The following is a 12,042-nucleotide window of genomic DNA, read 5'->3' as shown; positions in this document are numbered from 1 at the left end:
GACTGACGGAAGGAATCGGTTGACTAGACACGCCCTGAGTCATCAAGTAATTTGGTAATAGAGGGGAGTGTGGGGCGTAAATGTTGTAGAGTAAGCAGGTTCCAACACATGCATTAAACCAGTCTGTGTACTAAAGACCACAGCAACATTGTTCTAGTGACCTATGCAGTTTTCACCTCAGAACTGCGTTTCTGAGAATTATTCTGATGAAATAAAATTTCTAAGAAGATAACACTAAAGTTTCAAATCTCTTCAAGCCCAATGAAGGTAAAGTGTAGTTACTAAGTTATTGCTTTCATCGTTTCATATTCAGCCACAGACATTGTTTCAGCAACATTTGGCTGTGTGAGAAAATAATTTTTTTTTCCGCTGAAAAATAAAAGAACCCAATTTTTTAAAACAGCTTTTGATGTTGCTGAGGAACAGTTATACAATAATTTTTAAATGAACACACCTCCATTTGTATTTACGAGCTAGGTTTCGACCTTTTAGGCCATTTTCAAGTGATTGAATTTGTGTCATTAATATACATTGCAGGGCATCAAGCTCAAAATTGGCCATAAATTAAGAAAAATATTGGCTCCCCACGAAATGTCAGGCGTAAAAATCACCAACTTGTAAAAAGATCAGTAAATAATAGTGTGTTCACTAAATATGACGTACTACCACTACTATTTACTGATCTTTTTACAAGATGGTGATTTTTACATCTGACATTTCGTGGCGAGCCAATATTTTTCTTATTTTGTGGTCAGTTTTGAGCTTGATGTCCTGCAGTATATGTTAATGACATAAACTCAATCACTTGAAAATGGCATAAAAGGCCGAAACCTAGGTCGTAATTAAATAAACAACAATAAAGTCGAATGGTGGGTGTTCATTTATCTTTTTTTAAAAAAATCAGCAGGTACATTATTTTCAGTGGCTTGACTGCATCTTCGACCTGCACTTTTAGAACATTTTCCCGCTATGTCTACGACAAGGATGAATCCAGAAATAAGCCAAGCCTTGTATCACTGTACTCCCTTTTTTGAGAGCTGGCAAACACTACTAAAACTGTTTAATTGACACCATCTTCAGACACATGCGGCTGCACTATAAGCTTTTATTAGTCAGACTGAGCTTGTTTTGAACCGAAGTCCATTTCAGCAGCCCTCGTGGTAAAAAATATTATGAGAACTTGCGGCATCTTGGAGACCTCCTGCTGCTAATATGTCCCTGTAACAGTCTCATAGTGAGAGGGGACCCCATGTCCGTCAATGTTGTATATATACAGGCACAAATGAAAGTGGAAAAGCGGCAGACAGCAGTAATATTGGCGTAAATACTGAACAAGGACAAGAAAAGTATGTACTGAAACTTCCTGGCAGATTAAATACGTGTACCAGATAGAGACGCGAACTGTGGACCGAGTTCGAGTGTCGGGTCGGCTCACAGTTTTAATCTGCCAGAAAGTTTCGCATCGCCGCGCACTCCACTGCAGAATGAAACAGCGCATAAAATCCATTGAAAAGTATAGTTGCTTCAATATTTCTATCGTTAAAGAACTTGTGATACGAAAAAAGCAACCTACTCATCGCTTTCGCATTGTTTCGTAAAAGTTGTTTCAATGTCATACGCGTTAAAAGTACAGCGGACTTCACTATAAACTCGTCGAAAACCTTGTATTGATAACTTGTGCTGTTCAGGAAGTATAACTGGTGTCCATGTTACGTCAAACAAGCTGCTTGGAAAAAGTCTATCGAAGATGAGCAACCTCGTGAAAATATTTGTTGCCCATTTATTCATGTAGTTATCGTCACTCTATAACTGTTAGCAGGCACATAACGGCAAAAAATTATGTTTTGGTACAAGGCCATCTTAAACATGAAGCAATATGTACTGTTCTGTTCAATTAAAGTATTCGCCATTTAACAGGCAAAATCATTTGTGAGACGTAATTAAATGATACGAATACGATTAAAATGTTAAGGAAATTGAATCTACTACCAATTTCAACTCTTGTTACTAATTGAAGGCCTACTAGCCACATACTGCTGTATAATCCTAAAGTAACGGAACACGATAGAAAGAAAACCTAGACAGTGTTAGGATATGTGGGGAGTGCACTAAACACAAGAGCAGAGCAGTGTTAGCAGTCCATGGAGCCACTCTCTCACTGCTTGTACCTTCCAGTCTGAATCAAGCTCTCAACTGCTCGAGTCCTTTCCTGATAAATTTCAAATTTCGATTCTTTCTCATTATTACATTAAGACTCTCGGTTCCTACTGGTGCAGATTTAGAATTAAAAATGGTTCAAATGGCTCTGAGCACTATGCGACTTAACATCTACGGTCATCAGTCCCCTAGAACTTAGAACTACTTAAACCTAACTAACCTAAGGACATCACACAACACCCAGAGAATTAAAAATACTTCTGTCACAATCGTGTAGTTGTGATTCTCTTACACTATTTACGCTGCTGTTAATCATCTCGATATTTTTTTTTTGTCACTTACATTGACAGCTCGGCTACGCTTTATCTATTTTACTAAGTGCCTCTAAATTTATTGATTATGCATTTATTGAATTAGCGTTCTCTTAGAAAAAAATTTCACTTCACACTTTCGTACACTGTAAATTTTCTAGCTTGCAAGTTGACATTGTGCTTCTACTCTCAAATATATTTTTTCAATATGTCATATATTTACGTAGTTTTATGTGACTTTCGCGATTATTTGGTGTACATACGTTCCATGAGAGCGTGACTTCCATGCAAAATATCTTTTGATCTGTTACTGGTTAGGTTGCAGCGGTTTTTTAATTACCATTCTTGCAGACAGCTCCTTCTCAAAAACGACGTTATGCAAACGAAAGTTGCACATGGCAGTGAATACTTTATGGTACAGTCGTCGCCATGTGAACATAAGCTAATGCAACGCATCCTCTAAACATGTATTGCCTATCAAACTATGAAAATAAGATGAACTCGCTATTCCACACACACAAAGGAGAAATAATAAAAGAAAAACTTCGCTAGTACTACCCAAGAACAGTTCCACGTGCCCCATCTCCCCCACCCCCTCACCCTCCCAAATACACACGCCTTTTTTATTTTTATGTGGGAAATGCGACAACTGTGACGTAGGAATAAATTAAAATAGTTCCAATTCTCTACTTCTGATCAATATTTTCGGCAAGTTTTCCCTGCTTTTAAGGCAAATACTGCAACTGGAAACCACCATACCATTCATTTACAACTGGGGAATTCATCGGCCCTACTACCAGGTAGCTTGATATTTGGCGGAAAACAATCAACACTTCATAATGGGTCTAGGCTGCTGTACCCTTTAGATTAAAGATGGCGAAGTGCAGCCAAAAGTAGGTCATAGCACGTACCTTTTTGCTTTTCTTATCCTTATTAAATTTATAAATTTTCTTGCACTCGTAAAGCAGCAGCGACCTTATATGTAATATCCTTGCAGTGCATCGTTTCTGCGTCATATAGTGTACATCTTTGACGCGCACTTTCATATGTTCGTGTCAGCAGGACATGTAGTTCACTCTTGAACCAAAACATTTTGTTTGTGTGAGCAGAAATTTAATTCCATCTGTCACAAATAATCTTCCTTAATTGTCTGCAACTGGTCAATAATGATTCAAATTATGAAGTTACTTCACTAGCCACGTTTTCTTTTGCGTAACACAATGTGTTTCGATAACGTATTCTCATTTTCAAATACTATGGGAGATTACGTCATGTTCAAAAACGATGTAAACTCCGACATAACTTATAAATGAGAATAAATTCTTGGAACTGGTGGTGCTAGCCAAGAAAAAAATGTAACTGTTTCAGTAACTTTATTATTTGAATTATTACGTAAAACTGTTTCAGTAAAGTTAAGACATCGGTTTTTTCCTTCTGTACATATTCTCTCACTGCACCTCTCTTGAGTTTTTATGAAACTGCTTCAGGTGGTGTTTGATCGTGAAATGCGTCATGTGTTTCATTCCTACAGTTTAGTGGCCAATTCATCAGTTCTGCAAATATTAAAACGTAAGAGCAGGCTTATCTGTTATTTTCGACTTTGTACCAGCTACGACTATTTGACAGCAGTCGAATGTCCATGTTGTTATGACACATTATTCCCTGTTCAACAATCGTACACAGGCATTGCCGACCGCAGCGGCGTATTCTGCCTGTTTACTTATCTCTGCATTTGAATACCCATGCCTATACCAGTTTCTTTGGCGCTTCTGTGTATATGTAAGTAGTAGTCAACAAGGATATCTTTTACGCTTAAGAAGCTGTGCATGCTTAGTATAGCTGGCTGGACGATGCATTATTTCCTAATGAACGGCGTCCAATACGGATGTCACTGAAGCAAGCAGTGGCGGCGACAGGCGCGCCTGTCACGGGATTCGAGCGGCGAACCGCGGCCAGGGACACCCGGCCCCGCCGCTATGCTGGCGGTTAGGCCGCCCCGCCTTCGTTACACGCCACATTAGCTTCCGGCTCGCAAATAAATGGCTCCACAATATTCCGATAATTAATGCTTTCACAGCCGAAATGGATTTCCGTTTAATTAAAATCGTTAAACAGCGGACATGTCTGAAAACAAAGCAGCATCAGTTGTTGCTAGGGATGCCTGCTGCAGAAATGAGTTCGCGCGCGCACGCACGCACGCATGAACACACCGCCCACCACCCTGCTCGTGACTTTACTAACGAGAAGCACAATGGTGATGGACTGTTCGTTCCTATTGATTGTTTCACGGTCATGTGAACCGTGCGAAAACTGTACGTTGGATAAAAAAGGCATCGAAATGCCATATATTGTGTCCACATTTTTCCACAATTCAAACAGCACTTATAATTGTTGTAAAGTAACGACTGTTCGACAACGAATGTATTAATACCCTGTTCGAGAAGAATTAGTCTTTGTATTCGCTTGAACATGTTTTGAGAGAAACTACGAATAATCAGAATCTAGACACATGGCAGGATACTTATGTACCGAATAAGAAAGGAATGCTTTTTAGTATTCAATAGCAGAGTGGTCTTTTGACCAGTACACGAGGATTGTTTTGTTTCGTTTTGCTTATTCAGACATAGAAATCCCTAAATCAGTGTGTTTATAGAGACCGTGTTAACCCAGTTTCGTTCCTTTTCATAGTATTCGTTGTGTGTATGTATCCAGCAATCTAGCGATTATCCGGGTGCGGATTATCCGTGCATCATTAGGCGATTTTTGAAGAAATAAAATAAGACGCGCGGAGTTGCCTACTATAAAGAGAACGGATGTTTTTTTTTAAATAAAAGGAAAAGTGGTTCGTAGTAGACTTTATTTAAATCTTCCGGTTACCTACTTTCAACGACTAGTCATTTTCAAGAACAGGTGTAATATTATGTAATACATCTCATGATTTTGAAGTTATTGTTTTTTCACTACGCGGGACAACGTAAAGACGGAATATAACGTCTATTTTTTACGTGTAGGGAAGAGTACTTTGACAGTCACGACACGTAATTCATAACATTACATATGTGCTTGAAAATGACACGTCATCTAAATTGGCTAATCGCACAAATAAAATATGTATCATCTACATTACAGCCTACTATGGACGATGTTTTATTTTATTAAGAATTTAGAGGCTGTGTGGTTCACCACAGAAACATTTTGAGAATTGGTTTTTTTTTTTTTTTTTTTTTAGAAAACGTACACAACGAAAACATCCGCCAGTGGTTAAAGAGCTATACCTATGAACCGGGATCTGAGCAGGTAAGTGATGCAGATACAGTGAACAAAATATGTTTGATAGAGACAGAGATGGAAGACGACCCTTTCGAGGAACCCGTTATCACCCACAGCGTGCACTGAAATGCGTTGATTCATTGTTAGACTACGGAGGATAAAATACGTTTTGGCTCTCTGGAAAACAAGAACTGTTGTCAGGATAAAAGTTAATGAAAAAGAGAAACATGTAAAAAATGGACCATTATTTCCCGACATCCAACTGAAAGGAACTGATTCGAAATACAATGAGTTTTAAGCGTAATTCTGTTAACACACTGTCTGTCTCCGACAGGTAACGTATAGGTAATGCAACAGGTTTCAAGTGTAGGATGTTTTGTGAGTACAGTAAACACTAGTTTCCGGTAAAATCATGTGTATTTTGGATTATCGGTGTATCCGGTTATCCACGCAGCTTCGGATTCGCACTATTCCGAATAATCTGGAGCGTGGTGTGTATTTAAAGCCATTTATTGAACCGATTCTAGACTTGTTCGAAGATTACAGTGAAGATGAAAACAAGAGGATGAGTTAAACAGTTTTCCACTTCCACCAGTGAGCCACAGATGCATTTTGTCTGCATGATTCATCACACCTGTAAAAATCTCGCATCTTACTCTGAGAAGATATCTGACGCATGTCACAGTGTTCACAGGTGGCTCAGATCAATGGGGAGAGGGGGAGGTTTGGGTTACGCCATCGTATTGGACATAAGAGCTTCCATCGGAAGTTAGTATCTTTACATTGCAAATTCTCTCGAGGAAGGATGCTTTCCTAAAAGCATGACTCATTTCTACGGCTTTCCAATCCACATAGATTCGTCAATGGAAGTGACAATATAAATGTTTTCAATTAATATGGACTAACGGTCATTCTGGCACTTCAGTTAGAATTGTTGGACATCAATGGCGAAACATGTATAACTGTAGGCCAATCTCATTCAACGTCCCACCGTGCACAGGATTTGATGCTATATTAAGCAAGCAAGCACTCCGCAAAGGGGACAAAAATTGGCTGTCTTCCCAACTCTCAAATGGACGCCATTACGTAAAATCCCCCACCAGTATACCGAGAGCAACATGGTTTCCCCACATAAAACAGTCGTACTACGACCATAACAAGCACCATCGATTTGGATCAGAGCTGTCTCCAGATGATTTATATTTTGGCATCCCTTCCTATGGAGAGATCCCAGACGAGACAATTATTTTTATGACATCGATGAGCTCAGGAATTCCAAGACCTATGTGCGTTTCGAAACTGTCCTGGCAATCGTGTAAGCCGTATTAAGTCAGTATATCCCGAATTTCTAAAGAAAGAGACAGTATTAACGACCAAGAAGAGAACTTACACGGTACATTGATTAAACTGACGGCTCAGTTACTCTCAATACCACTGTACATATTTGAGGTTGTTATATATTGAGCTACACAGTCCAGTCACATTAATGTGATCACCTTTCAAAGGCCCGAATAACCATCTTTCGCAGCGCAGATCGTTGCTTGACGTGCAGGAGGAAGTCAGTGAGCCACTGGAAGATGTCAACTCCAGTGGCGTGTCCAGCTGCACTGCTTCTCGGTTGAGGATCCATTATGTGAACAGCCCGATCGAGGTGGTCCCACAGATTCTCAATTGGGTTTAAATTCGGGGAGTTGGGTGCCAGGGGAGTACGGCAAACTCGTCCTGGTGCTTTTGGAACCACGCACCCTGAGCCGTGTGACACGTTACATTGTCCTGCTGGTAGATGCCATCGTGCGGAAAAAAACGTTTCACGCCATACTCGCCAACAGCCATCTGTCCGATGGAGCACGAAACTTAATCCGTCGGCAAAGGCCACCTGACGCCTCCCACTGGACGTCCAATGTCGGTAATGAGGCACAAATTCCAGCCTTGTCGCCGATGAACAATAGTCTGCGTGGGTGCGTGGACGCAACAACTTTCGCTGAACGGTCGATGAGGAGACACTACTGATTGCCCCTTGGTTCATTTGGGTGATCAATAGCTCAACAGTTGCACGTCTTTTCGCCCGTACACCTCTCCCCAGCCATCGTTCACCCCTCTCATCTATGGCCCGTGGTTCACCACACTTGCTTTGGCGCTGGTTTTGGATAGCGCCATTTTGCCATGCACCGTATACTCTGACCACGCGAGCAGTTTACAGACGTAGCCATTTCGGAAACAAGTCCACCCTTGGTCCGAAAGCCAATGAATACTCCTTTTTTGGACGTCAGTTGAATCTTTAGCTTTTCATATTACGACAGCGGTTGCACTGTTTTGCGTGTCCCTTCGGCACCCTTACTACTTTCCACTGCTAGTACTGCCACCTTGCCGTCTGTTGGTTATTTATTGGACGTTGATGTCGAACATAGGCGTTGACACATTAATGAGACTGGAACGTGTATAAGTAAGTTACCTCTGTGGACAAAATATGTTATTTTGTTACTAGTATTCGAGTGATGTTTTACCAATATCATCTTCATCCTTAAACTTACGTTTATGCATAATTCCTGCGAAATACCTCGTTGAGCCAATGGCTGCCGCGTCACCGTACGGTCAGTTCTCACTTTCCTGCATATTTACTTATCGCAAATGAAGCCTGTTTCATCGGGGCTGCAATATTCAGTAGCTATCGCCTGGTGGTGTTGCAGGAAGGAACGCGGTAAGTTAAGTGTGTAAGCGGAGCGGAGACGAGTTCAGGAGTCATCTTGCGACGATACGGGTTGCATACGGGAAAATCCACTCTTTGACAAAGACGAGTTTGTTATGGTTCCAGCTTTTCAGCTGTTCGAGTGCTGTTGTCATGGGGATCGATGGGAAGTGGTTGTAGTATGGAGAAACCTCGCGAATGGGATAAGATATTGGACGCCGACGCCTCATAACAAAACGTGGAGGTCTGAGGCTTGTCCTCTCCGTGAAGCTCCATAAGCGACGATCTGTGGTAGATATGACGACAGAGTACAATGCTGGTGCACGCAAAAGTTTTTGGAACACACAATTCACCGTACATTATTGAACATGGGATTTCGCAGCAAACGACCCTTACGAGTTCCCAACGACATCACAAATAACGATTGCAACGGGCACGAGATGAGACAGACTGGACGGTGGATGAATGGAAACTTGTCGCATGGTCTGATGAATCATGTTTCTTGTTACGTCGGATCGATGGGTGTGTCCAGATACGCCGTCAACGGGGCAAACGGCTGCTCGAACGCTCCACGAACGCACCCCGGCGGGGGCAGGTGTATGCTGTGGGGGACATTCACCTGGGCTTCCATAGGACCTGTGGTAGTCATAGAAGGCACCAAGACAAATGTGGAGTACATGACCAGACCAAATGCATATCACTCCATACTTCTTTCCGCGTCACAAGGCCAGAAATCTGCTACAGTGTTTTGACGAGCGTAATAATGAAATCGCGTTTGCCTGGTCTGAACCCAATGAAACCCATCTGGGACGTTACTGGACCCCAGCACTGTGCCTGCAAACCACCGGCCCATAATTTACCGGACGTGGATGAGCTGTGCGTAGAGATCTGGCACCTCACACCTCTAGAAATCTAGCAACGAGTTGTCGAATCCATCCCACATAGAATCGCTGTTGTATTGCATTCCAGAGTGGACGAACACGCTATTAAGCAGGTTCTCATAATGGTTTGTCTCCTCAACGTCTATCAATTGGCGTGTAATGACCGAATTATGAAATGTTGCCAAAAGAAAAATCATCCAAGTAAGAATGTTAGCTGCTAAGCCTTGTAAATTTGGCAGAGGTGCGTAGTGCAAACCGCTTTCGTTAATTCTTTACGGAGAAACAGCCGGTTTGATGCTCACTGATTGCGAATTGGAAGTAAAAATAGACGCAGTCACATACCATCTATAAGCACACATCCTCAACGCCTTATATAGAAACCCTCAAACGCCAAGCAAGGCAGAGGTTACCAGAGTTGCGAAAGTTCCAGCGAACGGAAGAGATCCAGCAATAGCGCTCTTGGATGAATGAGTCTACAGCTGAAGCAATGTAAGCGAGGAGTCAGACTGAGTTAACTATGTGCGTTAAGCACTTGAAAAGGTCGCCTGTACATACTTCTGGACTAGCGTTATTGGTTTCCATCGTACATTTCTCAACATGTAACGACGTCTTTATGTCACTTAATTGTGACGTGTACTTGAACCTGAGAGTCCCATTATAACAGTTGAATCTGGCCCGTCCCACAGACATACATCCAGTGCCGAACGCCCAAGGAAGTTGTCGTCGTCATCATCGTCAGTTTCGCTGGCTTCCTGCTCATCTACGGCAGAGGTAGTTAACCTGGTCCCTACCGCCCCACTAGTGGGCGTTCCAGCTTCCATTGCGGCCGGAGGTGGCAGCGGTATAAAAAAAATTTTCATTACTTCGTCATAAAGTATCTGGAAAGCAATTATTAGCAGATGCTTAACTTGCTATAAATCTGCGTTATAAATTTTGTAATGTAAAGTAACTTCCTTACTTTATACACAATGGCCAGAAACAGTCTGAAGAGCTTCTAAGGGTGTTGCATGCTTGGTTGTACCGAGAAATAATTGCTGAGAAAAAAATTCGATACGTTACGCCGTTTCCGAGTTAATTAGCATTGAAATAGACAATCAGGCCATTGTAAGCGCAGATTCAAGCGGCCCGCCAGATACAGTTAGTGCCAGTTGTTGCCACGGCACACGAGACTGCTCAGCCTTTGGCTCGGGTTCGTCCCATGTCCAATCTTTGTATCGCTTCCGTGTTCAGTTTTACGAAACCACACGGAGTAGACGTTTGACTATAACGTCTCTGCAGGCTGCTTGGATTTGCGCACGAAACGACCTGATTGGCTAACTTCAGTGCTAATTAACTCGGAAACGGCACAACATTCAAATCTTTCTCTCAACAATTATTTGTCAACGCAGTCTATCCTGCAACACACAAGCTTTCCACACTGTTTCTGATCATCCCCTATATCATCATTGCTGTGGAACCAGTGAGCGGTTAGAAAATTTCACTACTAACAGAGAGACTATAGTGATAAGGTTGATAACCTGATTTATGGGAAGTAGTTAACGGACGTATAAGCCTCAAACAGGCGACCAGGTATTGGACGTCGACGCCTAATTACAAAACGTGGAGGTCGGAGGCTTGTCCTCTCTGTAAGTCAGGATAGAGCCGATATATGGCAGATCTGATGACTGAATAGAATGCTGGTGCAGGCTCCAGCGTTTCGGAACAAGCCTTTCAGCGCACACTGTTCAACACGGAATTTCGCAAGAGACCCTTACGTGTTCCCAGCGACATCATAGATAACCAGTGCAAGGGGCACGAGGTGTCTGACGGGTTGACTGTTGTGTCCTGGGTTTCATGTCACGTCTATTTTGTCGCTATTTTTATGTACTGAGGTACAAGGTGGTGCTTGAAATCGAGTCTGCCAAACCATCCAATTTATTTCCACGCTGTTTCGTCCTCAGCAGCATTGCAGAAGTCCTCGTGTGTGTGCTCTAATCTGTGTGAGGAGTGTGCAGCATATTATGAAATGTTCTGTGGAACCTCTCTCTCCAGAAGCACATTCTTCCTTTCAACTGAGGTGCATTCAGTGTAATTGCGTTGGGTAAGGCTAAAGTCCAGTGAGGAAGTGGACCATTCCTCTGCGGGCGTCGACATTTCCCATTCCTAACCGTCCCACGGCGTTTGGGAGTGCACGGTTCTGAAATGTAGACAAGAAGACCGCCCAGCAGAGTCGGTGATGACGTCTCTGCGGAAGGCACGTCACAGGTTCGGGGCGCGCCGGGCACGCGGCGTGCCTGTTTGCCTGCCCGGCTGCCTACGGCACGGCACGCCCATTCCACCCCCGCCTCCGCCCCCGCCTCCGCCTCCCGCGCATCGATTGGCAGCTGGCGGCTGGTGGCTGCTGGCTGAAGCTCCGGAATGCGTTGCCCGCTAATTGGACGCGCCGCTGCCGCCCGCTCCATTACGCACGCACACACACACACACACACACACACACACACACACACACACAGAGACAGAGAGAGAGAGAGAGAGAGAGAGAGAGACAGAGACATTCACAAATATACAAAGGGCCCGCGCGCATCATCCAAACCCAATGACAACACGGTACTACTTCCACTGTGTTGACTCCTCCGAGCAAGAGAAAACGTTGGCAAAACAAAAAGATATTAATTTCAGCAAAAAGCGGTACATCATCGTCACGTGGTGGAAAATGTCCCCATGTAACGCTGTCACCCCTGCGGCTATCCTTTATCAA

At 43.0% G+C, this 12,042-nt stretch overlaps 1 protein-coding gene across 1 annotated transcript in view; it reads right to left on the bottom strand.

Moving 5' to 3' along the window:
• LOC124709079 (paired box protein Pax-6-like) overlaps positions 1–11,746 on the bottom strand; it is a 115,321-nt gene extending 103,575 nt beyond the window's left edge. The window contains exon 1 of the mRNA XM_047240726.1: positions 11,461–11,746. Coding sequence (XP_047096682.1) covers positions 11,461–11,746 — 286 coding nt within the window. The remainder of the gene's footprint in view (positions 1–11,460) is intronic.
• Positions 11,747–12,042: the final 296 nt, after the last annotated feature.

Source organism: Schistocerca piceifrons, chromosome 7, assembly GCF_021461385.2.
Source record: "Schistocerca piceifrons isolate TAMUIC-IGC-003096 chromosome 7, iqSchPice1.1, whole genome shotgun sequence".
Classification (NCBI taxonomy): Eukaryota; Metazoa; Arthropoda; class Insecta; order Orthoptera; family Acrididae; genus Schistocerca; species Schistocerca piceifrons.
The sequence above is the reverse complement of the archived record's forward strand: the minus strand, read 5'-3'. Positions and strand labels throughout refer to the sequence as shown.